Here is a 17262-nt window from a genome sequence, read left to right as displayed (position 1 = left end):
AATCATCCTGACTGTAGTGATCTTCTCTTTGTGACCCCAGGGCCCGTGTATTGGGAACCAGCAGAGTCTGGCACACAGCAGGCTATGGGATGCAGTGGTGGGATTCCTGCATGTGTTTGCCAATATGCAGATGAAGCTCTCACAGGTAATACAACTTAGTACAATTTCCTAATCATCTCACTTTTACTCGGCCAGCCGCTCAATTTTCATTCTATGTCATCAAATATGAAATTGAATAGCATCTAATTTATGTGATGCAACATCAAACTGAATGTGGATAGTGTTCAACAATCTGCTGTGTTGCCACTAGAGGTCTCTCTTAGCTCAGGGATGTACTCTGCAGCATGTCTAGTTGACAGGCTTTTCTCCCTGCCTTAATTTGAAAGGTTCTGAAGGCTGTGATCCATCACTCCCACAGCCTTAGATGTGCTTTGTAGCCAATAACCCAGGTGGGATCAGAATGAAACCTCTCGGACCGTCACACCGTCTTAGCTTATCTCAGGGTTATCCAGAGGGGCAGGGCTGTTTGCAGGCGGCCGGATTGACAGGGCGGCTGGGCGCGTTTTGATTAAGCTAATCAAAGTCCCTCCTCAGAATTATTGCATGCTGGGAGCCATATCAAAGGAGGCCCAAAGTGAGTCAGCCCCTCCCAGCCATCTGCTTGGGCCCAACAGAATCACATTAGGCTGTGTGCTGATGGATGGCTGGGACCTAGCGGGACCCAGCGCTCGCAGAGGGCCTTGATCTCTCCAAATGCCATGCTGGGATATTAGCAGCTGACTGGCCCCAGACAGAGAGCTGTGCTAACCTTTTTGATGTGGTGAAGGATGTGTCACAAAGTTGCTTTTGTTTCCTCTCCCCCAGGACTCAAGTCAGATTGAGTTATTGAAGGAGCTGCTGGACCTGCAGAAGGACATGATCGTGATGATGCTCTCCCTTCTGGAAGGTTCTATTACACCTTTTCATCTCAGTCGTGACTCATCATGGAACACATTGTGGTCATATCTAGTGGCACTGATAGAACGTTACCCTTATGCCTAAAACCCTTTAAACAGATTTCTTTGCTTGAAATGATATTACATGATATCAAACACTTATCCACTCTACTTCGAGAATTCAATTAGCAAATTGTATTATGGTTACTGTGTACTTTCTATTGTATGTTCTAAACCAGGGGTGTCAAACTCAATCAGCACATGGGCCATATTATAAAAACACATCGAATTCGCGGGCCAGACATAGCCTATTATGTTTGTTTTTACAACAACAAAAACGTGCATGCAACTGCGACCCAAACTGGCCATTGTTTTATTTGAAATAATATGGCCCTTTATAATGTCCACTTATGTACATAGGGTGATATATTTAGCATTTTAACATATTAAAACAAGAGATACATACAGTGCATTCGGAAAGTATTCAGACCCCTTCACTTTTTCTACATTTTGTTACGTTACAGCCTTATTCTAAATAAAATAAAAATCCTCATCAATCTACACACAATGCCCCATAATGACAAAGCGAAAACAGGTTTTTAGATGTATTCATTTGTGGATGTCCATCACCCATTTCATATATGTTAGGAATTATAATATGTATTATATGTTACAAAGTTGCAAAACGTACAATATGTTGCAAATTTGCTAAACGTATGATATGTTAAGAATTCTAGCTAGGTGGCTAACGTTAGCTAACTGGCTAACGTTAGCTAGGCTAGGATTTAGAGGTTAGGGTTAAGTTTAGGAGTTAGGTTAAAGGGTGAAGGTTAGGGTTAGGCTTAGCTAAAATGGTTAAGGTTATGGTTAGGGGAAGGGTTAGCTAACATGCTAAGTAGTTGCAAAGTAGCTAAAAAGTAGTAAGTAGGTGAGATAAGATGATAAGTTCGCAACCTTTGGGTTGCTAGATGTAAGCGTTAAACGCCTACCCATCCACCCCGACCAACCACCCTACTTTCGTTTTTAACATAATAAAATAATCTCCATCAAAATCAGTCAGTTTATCAGAATCAGTCAGTTTAAGCTAGAGATCAATGTTTTTTTGCATTGGATGCGTCTAAATCCGCCAATATCGCAGTTAAGCATCTGCGGTGAAAGGTAGCAGAGCTAGAGCGGTGTTTGTCAGACCATGAGACATCCCGAAAATCGGTCTTCTCACGAAAACGTCTGTAGTGTCCGAACGGTTTGACCTAAAAACTCTATGGAAAGGGGGGATTCTCATGAACACGATGGTGTTCTCCGTTTTGCTCTACAACTCCCGTGACTATTGTGAAGGTAACATGTACAGAAAAAACAAAAAATGGAAGTATGAAGGCATTTTTGTGCCTACCCAAAAAAGCGGTTAAATATGTTTAAAAAACAAACAAAAAATATTTCCTTGATATAGGACAAACACTTCAAAACACTTGTTTCTTATGATGTATTTTTTGGAGTGTCTTTTTTGCCATTTATGAATGTGTTATTCAATGCGTTTCTCTGGGCTATAGTAGTAAAGGCCAAATTCAATATTTAATCAAATAATTGTTTTATTTTTAATTTTTATACCTAAAATTCAAAATCCAAAGCTAAATAATCCATGGTATGACCATTTTACAACAATTACATATGTCAATTTATGCCACCTTTAGTAATCATCTGTCTTATGTAACCACAACAAACGTAACATATCATACTAATTTGAGTGTCCCGGATTTGCATTTACTATGTCTAGTCTATGACACCAAGCTGCAACAAAATGTCTTGTAGGCCTAGTTGAGTAGCCAGCCTAGGCTACTGCTCACATGTTGCTGTAATGGGCCTACATGTTTTCCTTTGCATGTTTTTTGTTGCAGGTTTAGTTTTTTGGTTATTCATTGTCAAGCTTTAAAAACCGAAGCCATACTGCAACATGTTAGTAGCCTAGCTAGGACTGTGGCGTGTGTCTGTACACTTTCCCTTGCTTTAAACGGGACACACGAAAGCAGCACAATTGATTGTTGAATTCACCGATGTAAGCGCATTAGGCTATAATTTCATAAAGTAGATGACTCAGCTGTTGACTCATTTATACTCGCTTGTGTGTCCTATTGTCCTTTAGTAGTAATTTATACCCACATGTGAATCCTTTATCTTATAACTTTTTGACAACCAAGATGACATTTTCTGTAGGCTACAGCAATGACCCGTTGGAACCAGAACTTGGCGTGGACATTTAGCCTACAACACGTTTAAACCTTCGGTCCGGTAGAAGATTTGGTCAGTGCCATTAGTGATGATATGATACAGTGCACTGGCTGGCTTGTGTGTGGGTGTGTGTGGGTCTGGGAGGAGGGGTGTGTGTGTGGCAATGCACTGCCATTTGGCGTGCAGCATGTTGGCAGTGCTTGCTGACTTGTAGTGCAGCACGGGCGGTATATAAGCAGGCCAAAATGAATTGACAACCCAAATCATTGCGCGGGCCAGATAGAAATGTGTCACAGGCCGAATCCCTTGTGTTTGACACGTGTTCTAAACTTGAGTAACCCCCCCCCCCCACAGGTAACGTTGTCAACGGAACCATCGGCAAACAGATGGTGGACACCCTGGTGGAGTCCTCCAGCAATGTGGAGATGATCCTCAAGTTCTTCGACATGTTTCTCAAACTCAAAGACCTTACCACCTCGGACAACTTCAAGGAGTACGACCCGGAGAGCAAGGGAGTGATCTCCAAGAAGGAGTTCCAGAAGTCCATGGAGAACCAAAAGCAGTACTCCCAGTCGGAGATCGAGTTCCTGCTCTCCTGCGCCGAGGCTGACGAGAACGACATGTTCAACTACGAGGAGTTTGTGGAGCGCTTTCATGAGCCGGCCAAGGACATTGGCTTTAACGTGGCGGTCCTGCTCACCAACCTATCAGAACACATGCCTCACGACGCCCGTCTGGCCACCTTCCTGGACCTGGCCGAGAGTGTGATCAACTACTTCGAGCCGTACCTGGGCCGCATAGAGATCATGGGCGGGGCCAAGCGCATCGAAAGGGTCTACTTTGAGATCAGCGAGTCTAGTCGTACACAGTGGGAGAAGCCCCAGGTCAAAGAGTCCAAGAGACAGTTTATCTTTGACGTGGTGAACGAGGGTGGAGAGAGCGAGAAGATGGAGCTGTTTGTCAACTTCTGTGAGGACACCATTTTTGAGATGCAGCTGGCCTCACAGATATCTGAGCCTGATGCAGTGGAGCGTCCCGAGGACGACGACGAGGACAGCCAGAGTGTGACGGAGTTGCCAGAGGAGGAAGAGGAGGACAGCATGATGGAGACTCACTCCGCCTTCACCAACTCCTGTGTTTCCATGAGGAAGAACCTGTCCAGCTTCCGCCAGCTGCTCACCTTCAAAAGCATGAGGCGGCAGTACAGGAGGTTCAGGAAGATGAGTGTGAGGGAGATGGTCCAAGGCTTCTTTTCTTTCTTCTGGATGATTTTCACGGGCCTCTTCCGCTTCCTCTACAACCTGGTGTGGGGCTTCTTCCACATCCTGTGGTCCTCCATGTTTGGCGGGGGCCTGGTGGAGGGGGCCAAGAACATGAAGGTCACAGACATCCTGGGGAACATGCCCGACCCCACACAGTTTGGTATCCATGGTGATGTGCTGGAGGAAGAGAAGATGGAGGCGAGTGAGGCGTCATCTGTGGCAGAGATGGGCCACATGGGCCAGGGGGACAAGGCAGAGGCAGACCTGATGGCTGAGCTGCTTAACATCCAAACCAAGAGCCAGGGGGGAAAGCATGCGGCCGAGCCAGGTCTGGGGGACATGGGTGAGGTGGTGGGGGTTGACGCCCCCTCTTTAGCCAGTGCCGTCAAGCAGAAGAAGGCCAAGGTCGGTATCTGAATCTCCTCAGAAATAACACATATTCAGTCTTATAAAAATAGTAATGGTTATCTGTGTAAGATCAGGCCTCTGTTATGTATATGTCACCTAATGGTAAGGTGTGAAAATTAACTGTAGTTTAACCCATTCTTCTCAAAATGTGCCAGAGAACAAATTCTGTTTGGTGTAAATGCATCAAATTTGGTGTGGAGACAGGCCACATTGACAGTGTCAATCAAAGTTGGGATTTTGAGAAAATGTGAAAATCATTAAAATGACTAAAGCATATGTATTTTGAAATACATTTCAGAATTAAATTGTTTAAGACCATATACAGTTGAAGTCGGAAGTTTACATACACCTTAGCCAAATACATTTAAACTCAGTTTTTCACAATTCCTGACATTTAATCCTAGTAGAAATTCCCTGTCTTAGGTCAGTTAGGTTCACCACTTTATTTTAAGAATGTGAAATGTCAGAATAATAGTAAAGAGAATGATTTATTTCAGCTTTTATTTCTTTCATCACATTCCCAGTGGGTCAGAAGTTTACATACACTCAATTAGTATTTGGTAGCATTGCCATTAAATTGTTTAACTTGGGTCAAACGTTTCAGGTAGCCTTCCACAAGCTTCCCACAATAAGTTGGGTGAATTTTGACTCATTCCTCCTGACAGAGCTGGTGTACCTGAGTCAGGTTTGTAGGCCTCCTTGCTCGCACACGCTTTTTCAGTTCTGCCCACAAATGCTCTATAGGATTGAGGTCAGGGCTTTGTGATGGCCACTCCAATACCTTGACTTTGTTGTCCTTAAGCCATTTTGCCACAACTTTGGAGGTATGCTTGGGGTCATTGTCCATTTGGAAGACCCATTTGCGACCAAGCTTGAACTTCCTAAATGATGTCTTGAGATGTTGCTTCAAAATATCCACATCATTTTCCTTCCTCATGATGCCATCTATTTTGTGAAGTGCACCAGTCCCTCCTGCAGCGAAGCACCCCCACAGCATGATGCTGCCACCCCCTTGCTTCACGGTTGGGATGGTGTTCTTCTGCTTGCAAGCTTACCCCTTTTTCCTCCAAACATAACAATCGTCATTATGGCCAAACAGTTCTATTTTTGTTTCATCAGACCAGAGGACATTTCTCCAAAAAGTACGATCTTTGTCCCCATGTGCAGTTGCAAACCGTAGTCTGGCTTTTTTATGGCAGTTTTGGAGCAGTGGCTTCTTCCTTGCTGAGCGGCCTTTCAGGTTATGTTGATATAGGACTCGTTTTACTGTGGATATAGAAAATATATATATAAAAAAAAAAAAAAAAAGTATTTGATCCCCTGCTGATTTTGTACGTTTGCCCACTGACAAAGACATGATCAGTCTATAATTTTAATGGTAGGTTTATTTGAACAGTGAGACACAGACTAACAACAAAAAAATCCAGAAAAATGCATGTCAAAAATGTTATAAATTGATTTGCATTTTAATGAGGGAAATAAGTATTTGACCCCTCTGCAAAACATGACTTAGTACTTGGTGGCAAAACCCTTGTTGGCAATCACGGAGGTCAGACGTTTCTTGTAGTTGGCCACCAGGTTTGCACACATCTCAGGAGGGATTCTGTCCCACTCCTCTTTGCAGATCTTCTCCAAGTCATTAAGGTTTCGAGGCTGACGTTTTGCAACTCTAACCTTCAGCTCCCTCCACAGATTTTCTATGGGATTAAGGTCTGGAGACTGGCTAGGCCACTCCAGGACCTTAATGTGCTTCTTCTTGAGCCACTCCTTTGTTGCCTTGACCGTGTGTTTTGGGTCATTGTCATGCTGGAATACCCATCCACGACCCATTTTCAATGCCCTGGCTGAGGGAAGGAGGTTCTCAGCCAAGATTTGACAGTACATGGCCCCATCCATAGTCCCTTTAATGCGGTGAAGTTGTCCTGTCCCCTTAGCAGAAAAACACCCCCAAAGCATAATGTTTCCACCTCCATGTTTGACGGTGGGGATGGTGTTCTTGGGGTCATAGGCAGAATTCCTCCTCCTCCAAACACGGTGGCAGGTAGCTTAGTGGGTAAGAGCGTTGTGCCAGTAACCGAAAGGTCGCTGGTTCTAATCCCCGAGCCGACTAGGTGAAAAATCTGTCGATGTGCCCTTGAGCAAGTGACTTAACCCTAATTGCTCCTGTAAGTCGCTCTGGATAAGAGCGTCTGCTAAATGACACAAAAAAAATATATAATACCAAAGAGCTCGATTTTGGTCTCATCTGACCACAACACTTTCACCCAGCTCTCCTCTGAATCATTCAGATGTTCATTGGCAAACTTCAGACGGGCCGGTATATGTGCTTTCTTGAGCAGGGGGACCTTGTGGGCGCTGCAGAATTTCAGTCCTTCGCGGCGTAGTGTGTTACCAATTGTTTTCTTTGTGACTATGGTCCCAGCTGCCTTGAGATCATTGACAAGATCCTCCCGTGTAGTTCTGGGCTGATTCCTCACCGTTCTCATGATCATTGCAACTACACGAGGTGAGATCTTGCATGGAGCCCCAGGCCGAGGGAGATTGACAGTTCTTTTGTGTTTCTTCCATTTGCGAATAATCACACCAACTGTTGTCACCTTCTCACCAAGCTGCTTGGCGATGGTCTTGTAGCCCATTCCAGCCTTGTGTAGGTCTACAATCTTGTCCCTAACATCCTTGGAGAGCTCTTTGGTCTTGGCCATGGTGGAGAGTTTGGAATCTGATTGATTGATTGCTTCTGTGGACAGATGTCATTTATACAGGTATCAAACTGAGATTAGGAGCACTCCCTTTAAGAGTGTGCTTCTAATCTCAGCTCGTTACCTGTATAAAAGACACCTGGGAGCCAGAAATCTTTCTGATTGAGAGGGGGTCAAATACTTATTTCCCTCATTAAAATGCAAATAAATTAATAACATTTTTGACATGCGTTTTTCAGGATTTTTTTGTTGTTATTCTGTCTCTCACTGTTCAAATATACCTACCATTACAATTATAGACTGATCATTTATTTGTCAGTGGGCAAACATACAAAATCAGCAGGGGATCAAATACTTATTTCCCTCACTGTATATATATATATATATATATATATATAAAAATAAATTTAAAAAAATGAATTAAAAATAATAATAATTGTAAAGTGGTTGTCCCACTAGCTATCATAAGGTGATTGCACCAATTTGTAAGTCGCTCTGGATAAGAGCGTCTGCTAAATGACGTAAATGTAAACCTGTACCTGTTTCCTCCAGCATCTTCACAAGGTCCTTTGCTGTTGTTCTGGGATTGATTTGCACTTTTCGCACCAAAGTATGATCATTTCTAGGAGCCAGAACGCGTCTCCTTCCTGAGCGGTATGACGGCTGCGTGGTCCCATGGTGTTTATATTTGCGTACTATTGTTTGTACAGATGAATGTGGTACATTCAGGCGTTTGGAAATTGCTCCCAAGGATGAACCAGACTTGTGGAGGTCTACACATTTTTTTCTGAGGTCTTGGCTGATTTCTTTTGATTTTCCCATGATGTCAAGCAAATAGGCACTGAGTTTGAAGGTAGGCCTTGAAATACATCCACAGGTACACCTTCAATTGACTCAAATTATGTAAATTAGCCTATCAGAAGCTTCTAAAGCCATGACATCATTTTCTGGAATTTTCCAAGCTGTTTAAAGGCACAGTCAACTTAGTGTATGCAAACTTCTGACCCACTGGAATTGTGATACAGTGAATTATAAGTGAAATAATCTGTCTGTAAACAATTGTTGGAAAAATTACTTGTGTCATGCACAAAGTAGATGTCCTAACCGACTTGTCAAAACTATAGTTTGTTAACAAGAAATTTGTGGAGTGGTTGAAAAACTAGTTTTAATGACTCCAAGTGTATGTAAACTTCCGACTTCAACTGTAGTATTGTTATTTGACCTGTTCTAAGCCCAAATATGCCAAATATATGATTCAACTCATTGTCGTTTGTGACCTACAGCCGTTTCTGTATCACATTATATTTAGTCTTTGGACACATTGGGTTACAGTTTTTTACACATTTAATTAATCAAGTCATGTGAATACAGGGAGTTCAGGTGGGCCTTCGCGCTTCAGAAAACAAAGGAAAGGAGGGGTCCTCAACAACAATGACAACAATCACGAAAAGGGATTACCAAGAAAAACTTCCAAAAGGTCTAATTCGAGGTAAAAAGGAGTTGGAACACTCAACACAAAAAGGAGTTCCCACATATGCTTAGCACTTGTTGGCTGCTTTTCCTTCACTCTGCCGTCCGACTCATCCCAAACCATCTCAATTGGGTTAAGGTCGGGGGATTGTGGAGGCCATCTGATGCGGCACTCCATCACTCTCCTTCTTGGTAAAATAGCCCTTACACAGCCTGGAGGTGTGTTGGGTCATTGTCCTGTTGAAAAACAAATGATAGTCCCAATAAGCCCAAACCAGATGGGATGGCGTTCGCTGCAGAATGCTGTGGTACCCATGCTGGTTAAGTGTGCTTTGAATTCTAAATAAATCAGACAGTGTCAACAGCAAAGCACCCCCACACCATAACACCTCCTCCTCCATGCTTTACGGTGGGAACTACACATGCGGAGATCATCTGTTCAACCACACCGCATCTCACAAAGACACGGCGGTTGGAACCAAAAATCTCCAATTTGGACTCCAGACCAAAGGACAAATTTCCACCTGTCTAATGTCCATTGCTCGTGTTTCTTGACTCAAGCAGGTCTCATCTTCTTATTGGTGTCCTTTAGTAGTGGTTTCTTTGCAGCAATTCGACCATGAAGGCCTGATTCACACAGTTCCCTCTGAACAGTTGATGTTGAGATGTGTCTGTGACTTGAATTCTGTGAAGCATTTATTTGGGCTGCAATTTCTGAGGCTGGTAACTCTAATAAACGTATCCTCTGCAGCAGAGGTAACTGTGGGTCTTCCATTCCTGTGGTGGTCCTCATGAGAGCCAGTTTCATCATAGCACTTGATTGTTTTTGCGACTTCACTTGAGGAAACTTTGAAAGTTCTTGAAATGTTCCGTATTGACTGACCTTCATGTCTTAAAGTAATGATGGACTGTCGTTTCTCTTTGCTTATTTGAGCTGTTCTTGCCATAATATGGACTTGGTCTTTTACCAAATAGGGCTGTCTTCTGTATACCCCCCCCCCCCAACAAAGGGTGGCTATTTGTTTAACACTTTTTTGGTTACTACATGATTCCATATGTGTTATTTCATAGTTTTGATGTCTTCACTATTATTCTACAATGTAGAAAATAGTAAAAATAAAGAAAAACCCTTGAAGGAGTAGGTGTGTACAAACTTTTGACTGGTACTCTATAAATATACCAAAAATGATTACGTTCTGATCATTTGGAACATGTATTCACATTGCTTGATTCATGAAATGTGCAAAAAACAGTAACCCCCAAAGACAAAATATAGTACAATATCAAACACTCACATTGTAGACAAACGCTTTGGCCGATTTTAAAACATTTCTTCAGATTTGTCCATCAGTATGCTCAGAGAAAAAGTGTACCAAATGATTTATTTTTTCCCGTTATGAACATGAATGGGTTAACCAGGATTCCATGTGTTTCTTGAAGGAGGCTGCGACTAAGGAGCCTGCCAACGGAGACCACAAAGTCGAGCCAGAGAAAGCAGAGTGAGAGGCCTCATACATTCTTGATCCTTGATGTGATGTGATGTGATTGCACCTGATTTGATTCCCAGTGTGAACACAATATTCCCTACCCCATTCAGCCGTAACAGCATTTGTTTTGCTCCTGCTGGGAGCTGAACTGATTTGGTGAGGGTGCTTGTTGTCTGTCGGTCTGTCTGTGCATCACCCTGTTTGATGGTGTATGTTTGTGTCTACAGCCCAGAGGATGGGGAGAAGAAGGACAAGGACAAAGCCAAAGAGGAGACTCCCCCAGAACCCCCACCGGAGGAGAAGAAGGCCCCCAAGAAGAGACCTGGACTGAAGAAAGAGCCCCCAGAGGCCTTCATGGCCAGCTTCTTCTCTGGCCTGGACATCTACCAGACCAAGATGCTGGTGAAACCACACACTGATGTTACACCCATTCACATCCTTTAGCCCTGTCATCAGAATAGCTCATTAGTGTTTGAGGTGTTGCATATGACACATCCTTGTCTAATATATACTTGTATGTGTTTTTCAGAACTATCTGGCCAGAAACTTCTACAACCTGCGTTTCTTGGCATTGTTCGTTGCATTTGCCATAAACTTTATTCTGCTCTTCTACAAAGTAAGTCAAACCCTATATAATCAAATAGAGCACAGAGTTACTATTGGGCTGTCATGAATATAAACTGAGTGTGTATTGTGTCAGGTGACTGGTGATGACGGGGATGACAATGATCCAGATCCCTGGCATGGAGGTGAAGCTACTGATGAAGAGGATGATGAAAGTGGGATGGAGTATTTTGTCCTCCAGGAGAGCACAGGCTACATGGCACCCACACTGCGCTTCCTGGCCATACTACACACAGTCATCTCTTTCCTGTGTGTGGTGGGATACTACTACCTAAAGGTACATTTAGCAAACAGACACACACATACAGATAACTAACTTATATGCACACATACCAACATATTTATAATATTCCTAGATAATGTATTTTTCAACATTATAATGGACTAGTAATAAACACAACACCTGAGTGTGATGATATTATCTCCAGACAGTACCCTATGGGGCTGTGATCTAATGTTCTGTCTGTGTGTCTGTCCGTGTCCCCAAGGTGCCTCTGGTGGTGTTCAAGAGAGAGAAGGAGATCGCCAGGAAGCTGGAGTTTGACGGCCTCTACATCACAGAGCAGCCGTCAGATGATGACATCAAAGGACAGTGGGACCGCCTCGTCATCAATACCCCGTGAGTCATATAGAGCATGGCTATAATCATCACCGCAAACTATAATCATCACCGCAAACTATAATCATCACCGCAAACTTTAATCATCACCGCAAACTATAATCATCACTATTTTGGTATTTGAATGTAGTATTCCGATTGTGGATTACTTGTTTATACCAAGGTTTTTGTTTGTAACTCCCTGTCATGTAACTTCTTCATGTAATAATGATATTTTCCATCCTCTTTTGTATAGTTCCTTCCCTAATAACTACTGGGACAAGTTTGTGAAACGCAAGGTAAGTAGACAGTTTTTAATTCATTCTTGGTGGAATTTTAATTAATTATTCACCAGATCAATATGACTTGAGCATGCACATACTATTTCTACTACTTACTCTGTTTCTCCTTGTTATCTTGGCCTGCTGCTGTTAGGTGATCAATAAGTATGGAGATCTGTATGGAGCAGAGAGGATAGCAGAGCTTCTGGGGCTGGATAAGAGTGCTCTGGACTTCAACCCCACAGAGGAGACGGTGGTGAAGGAGGCATCGCTGGTGTCCTGGTGAGACCCTGGGAGAGTAGCCTATAATATAGTTATAGGGTTAGCATACACAGAGTGAAGTCACAAACAATACCATTCACATCAATCCACCTCTTTTGACAGGTTGAGCTCTATTGACACCAAGTACCAGTGCTGGAAAATGGGTGTGGTGTTTACAGACAATGTGAGTGTTCCACATTTACAAAGAGCATCATTTGGTATATGATAACACCACATTATTGTTGACATGATCTGACTGATCTGTTTCTATGTTGTGTGTCCTTGCAGTCATTCCTGTACCTGGTGTGGTACACCACCATGTCCATCCTGGGTCACTACAACAACTTCTTCTTCGCTGCCCATCTGCTGGACATCGCCATGGGCTTCAAGACCCTCCGGACCATTCTGTCCTCGGTCACCCACAATGGCAAACAGGTGGGTGCAGTTTGGCCACCAGGCGGCAGGGTTCAGTGTTGAGTCAGAGCTCTAGTTCTGCCTTGGTATTAACCATAGAGATAAAGTACATCACAGTGGTAGTAACCTGAGGTATTCTCTGTCTCAGCTGGTTCTGACTGTAGGTCTCCTGGCGGTGGTGGTCTATCTGTACACTGTGGTGGCCTTCAACTTCTTCCGCAAGTTCTACAACAAGAGTGAGGATGACAACCAGCCCGACATGAAGTGTGACGACATGATGACTGTGAGTCCTTGGATTTTTCACTAACATTAACATTGAACATTTAAGTAATTTAGCAGACACTCTTATCCAGAGCGACTTACAAATTGGTGCATTCAACTTAGGATAGCCAGTGGGACAACCACATCTTGATCACAGTAAGTACACTTCTTCAAACAAGCAGCTGTGAGCAAAGTCAGTGCAATCAGGGACAACTACATCTCGATCACAATAAGTACATTTCTTTAAACAAGTCAGTGCTAGCAGGTGAAATAAGTCAGGTGTTAGTTTAGACAAAAGACAGTGGTAGTAAAGGGGGGGTAGAAGGATTACTATTATACTATTCCAGGTATTCCTTAAAGAGGTAGGGTTTCAAGTGTCTCCGGGAGGTGGTCAGTGACTCCGCTGTCCTGGCGTCGTGGGGGAGCTTGTTCCACCATTGGGGTGCCAGAGCAGCGAATAGCTTTGACTGGGCTGAGCGGGAACTGTGCTTCCTTAGAGGTAGGGGGGCTAGCAGGCCAGAGGTGGATGAACGTAGTGCCCTCGTTTGGGTGTAGGTTCTGATCAGAGCCTGAAGGTAAGGAGGTGCCGTTCCCCTCACAGCTCCGTAGGCAACCACCATGGTTTTGTAGTAGATGCGAGCTTCAACTGGAAGCCAGTGGAGTGTGCGGAGGAGCGGGGTGACGTGAGAGAACTTGGGAAGGTTGAACACCAGACGGGCTGCAGCGTTCTGTATAAGTTGCAGGGGTTTAATGGCACAGGCAGGGAGCCCAGCCAACAGCGAGTTGCAGTAATCCAGACGGGAGATGACAAGTGCCTGGATTAGGACCTGTGCCGCTTTCTGTGTAAGGTAAGGTCGTACTCTGCGAATGTTGTAGAGCATGAACCTGCAGGATCGGGTCACCGCTTTGATGTTAGCAGAGAACGACAGGGTGTTGTCCAGGGTTACGCCATAACATCATAATGTAGAGATAAAAAATTTATAAATAGATTAAACACCAGCCCAGTTTTCAACAATATTGAAATGAAGGCCTAACCATCCTGTTTGGTGCCTTTTGAGTGGATCTATTCTATATCCATCTAGCCTCTCACTCTCTATCTCACCTTCTCTCTGACTCTCTCTCCTCCATCAGTGCTACCTGTTCCACATGTACGTTGGTGTGAGGGCAGGGGGTGGCATCGGCGATGAGATCGAGGACCCTGCGGGCGACCCGTACGAGCTCTACCGCATCCTCTTCGACATCACCTTCTTCTTCTTCGTCATCGTCATCCTGCTGGCCATCATCCAGGGTACGTACTGTACTGGTCTGGGTCACAGGAGGCAGTATCAGGGACAGCGAGGGGGACCAGGGTGAGACCCAGCAGGGTCAAAGTCACTCTGGCTCCCTGGTGTCAAAGTCACCCTGCTCCCTGTGGGCTGGAAGGGGCCACAGAGAGAGACCCACAGCTCAGTCTGTCTGTCTGTCTACACCAGTCTCCACCAGGCCCTGACAGACAGACAGACTCCCTCCTACAGAGTAATGTTTCTCTCACAGTCAGAAAGCCTCAAACTTTCCAATGGTCTTTCCACCTCAAACAGAGACAATCAGTCAGCCTCATGTCTCTCCCACAGACACTCAAACTGACTGCTCACCTCACAGTAAGTCCAGAACACATAGACAGATAGAGACACAGATGTAGCCTGTACCCTAAAACAGAGTAATGCTGCTTCCCGTAGTCAGACGCAGTTCAACCATTAAATATTTTACACTGCAATACAAAAAGCTGGGGGGAAGGAGAATTGTGTTAAATTGCCCTGTCCATAAAGAGACATCCTCACTGTTGGTTGTGTGGCTGCAGGTCTGATCATTGATGCTTTTGGAGAGCTGAGAGACCAACAGGAACAAGTGAAAGAGGATATGGAGGTGAGAGACTTTCGTTTACATTCATCTGTAGTGCAGGTCAACAGAAGACAATGTTTGAATATTTTGTCTTTTTTTCTCCTCAGACCAAATGTTTCATCTGTGGCATCGGTAATGACTACTTTGACACGACGCCTCACGGCTTTGAGACACACACCTTACAAGAGCACAACTTGGCCAACTACCTGTGAGTATCCCTCTGTATCTAGACTGAATGTAACCCAGCACTTAAAAGCTAAACTTTTTTGTCTCTGAAGTATCAATTAGCCGACAGGTCTTTCGTCTTCCTGCATCTTTATACCAACTTGTTTATTATTAAGTCATCTGATTGATGGCTTTTACACAATAGTAGATGGTATCTATGGCCAAGTTAAAAATACCAGTAGTGCCCCGCAGTGCCAGCCTCCTTCCCCCCTCTATAAGCTCAGTGCTCATCTATTGTTTATCTCTGCTGGCTAGCTGGACAATAGGAAGCCATGTGGTCTTAATCTGCCCACTCAGTCAACTGGAGGAGGATATGACGCTAACCTTATTAGCTCATGCTGTTTAGGTTGGTTGGAAAATAGGTGTGTGATATCACCTTATGCATCATACATTTTTATTTATTGTGCAGTGGTACACAGACTCAGTACTCTGATTGTTGTTCTATGGTTGAGGATAAGACACATGTATGATTGATAAGATCATCAAGGACTATAACATTATGCTTGAATGAGACGTTAATTTCCTCCTGCTGTAGCCATTTGTAGTTGTGAAAAGGTCATTTGTAGTTGTGAAAAGGTCAGTTGTAGTTGTGAAATGGTCAGTTGCTCTTTGAGATGTTGAATGATACAAGTGAACCTTGACCATGGATTAAGTGGTCATTTTCATGTCTTGCCAATTTGACTTGACAGGTTTTTCCTGATGTACCTTATCAACAAAGATGAGACAGAACACACTGGTCAGGTATGGAGCTTGTCACCCTTTTGACCCCTTTGTCCTGTGAAAATGTTGTCATTTCAGGAACCAAAGTTTACTGTGACTCACCAGTTTTTAGGCTGGGCTCATTCGCTGCTATAGATTGACCAGTCTTTTTGTCTGTCTACTTCCTCCAGGAGTCATACGTGTGGAAGATGTACCAGGAGAGGCTCTGGGACTTTTTCCCTGCTGGAGACTGTTTCAGAAAGCAGTATGAGGATCAGCTTGGATAGAGCTGACAGACAGGTTGCTGTCATCCTACAGACAGGACTACAGTCCAACAAAGAGATACTCCAGGTACACTCCCATTTCCTCCTAACAGCTAGCTGATGACGGTTGGTAACCATTCACCGCCTATTGCCTCCACTAAATGTGTGAGAGGAGAGGAGAGATGCTATCTTTGGTATGATGGAATAACCATTTTCACATCAACGTCAAATGTACCTGTACATGTTAACTTTGGTACAGTGCCAACCTCCAAGAAAGTGACTATATTACAACCTGCCCAGACAGATTTCAGTTTGAAAAAACTTTTTGGACAATGTGTTGCCTTTTCCTCCACATAACCCCAAACCATTGCACAATTGTTGGTCTTTTTGAGAAACACTGGGTTGTGTGGGGTTATGGGACAATGTGTGAGTCTTGGCACGTCGCAATATGCACAAGAATACTACTTCAATATTTCAAGAATGTTTCAAATGAGACTTATGCCAAAAGATAGGGGGGCAGATTTATACAGAGAGCATATGTGATTTAACAAAGTTTTTAAAATAAATTGTTAGAGTAATGTGCTTTCAGATATGAAGTATTGAATATACAGGACTTGACCAGGGGAAAGGTTGATTATATGATAAAAATGCCTGAATCAAGTACTTGATGAAGTGCCTTATCTACATTACAATGGAGCTATGCAAAACCATGTGTTTTTCTTTCTGCAATGGAAGTGCAGTAGTTTTCCTGGACCAGAAACAAGCAGCTGTTCAGAGTTATTAGTTTGTGGCTTATGTTTTTCATTTGAAAATGGATGAGCATTGTTGAGTTTTTTGCCAACTGCAGAATTCTACACTCTTAGAAAAAAAAGGTTCTAGATAGAACCAAAAAGGGTTTTATTGCTTGCTTCATATATGGTACTCCTATAGGTTCTTTATAGAACCCTTTTGCAGGGTTCTTTGATCAGAACCCCAGGGGTTCGTCTTCACTGAACCAAAATTGGTTCCATATAGAACCATTGGGTTCCATATAGGGTTCTATATGCAACCAATTTTGGTTCTATATATAACCTTAAGGGGTGTCATATATGAAGCAAGCATGGAACCCTTTTCGGTTCTATCCAGAACCTTTTTTTCTAAGAGTGTAACTGCAAACGTACATGGAGTATAAATTACACACACGTCTTAGTATATCATATGTCCAAATTTATTAAACACCTTGAAACAAAAACAAAAAAGAAATTGCTATTGTATGTAGTAGCGTTGCTGAACCG

General features: G+C 43.4%; 1 protein-coding gene across 1 annotated transcript in view; it reads left to right on the top strand.

The window, feature by feature from the left end:
• Positions 1-16848, top strand: part of LOC121544942 (ryanodine receptor 3) — a 217922-nt gene extending 201074 nt beyond the window's left edge. Inside the window, exons 86-103 of the mRNA XM_045209137.1 lie at positions 41-145; positions 865-946; positions 3513-4825; positions 10438-10496; positions 10712-10886; positions 11014-11100; positions 11185-11385; positions 11597-11727; positions 11963-12005; positions 12142-12269; positions 12372-12432; positions 12537-12683; positions 12811-12945; positions 14055-14211; positions 14761-14825; positions 14909-15009; positions 15716-15767; positions 15917-16848. Of these exons, the coding sequence (XP_045065072.1) occupies positions 41-145; positions 865-946; positions 3513-4825; positions 10438-10496; positions 10712-10886; positions 11014-11100; positions 11185-11385; positions 11597-11727; positions 11963-12005; positions 12142-12269; positions 12372-12432; positions 12537-12683; positions 12811-12945; positions 14055-14211; positions 14761-14825; positions 14909-15009; positions 15716-15767; positions 15917-16012 (3138 nt within the window). The 3' untranslated portion in view covers positions 16013-16848. The remainder of the gene's footprint in view (positions 1-40; positions 146-864; positions 947-3512; positions 4826-10437; positions 10497-10711; positions 10887-11013; positions 11101-11184; positions 11386-11596; positions 11728-11962; positions 12006-12141; positions 12270-12371; positions 12433-12536; positions 12684-12810; positions 12946-14054; positions 14212-14760; positions 14826-14908; positions 15010-15715; positions 15768-15916) is intronic.
• Positions 16849-17262: the final 414 nt, after the last annotated feature.

The sequence above is a fragment of the Coregonus clupeaformis genome, chromosome 29, assembly GCF_020615455.1.
Source record: "Coregonus clupeaformis isolate EN_2021a chromosome 29, ASM2061545v1, whole genome shotgun sequence".
Classification (NCBI taxonomy): Eukaryota; Metazoa; Chordata; class Actinopteri; order Salmoniformes; family Salmonidae; genus Coregonus; species Coregonus clupeaformis.
This window is presented reverse-complemented; position numbering and strand designations above follow the sequence as displayed.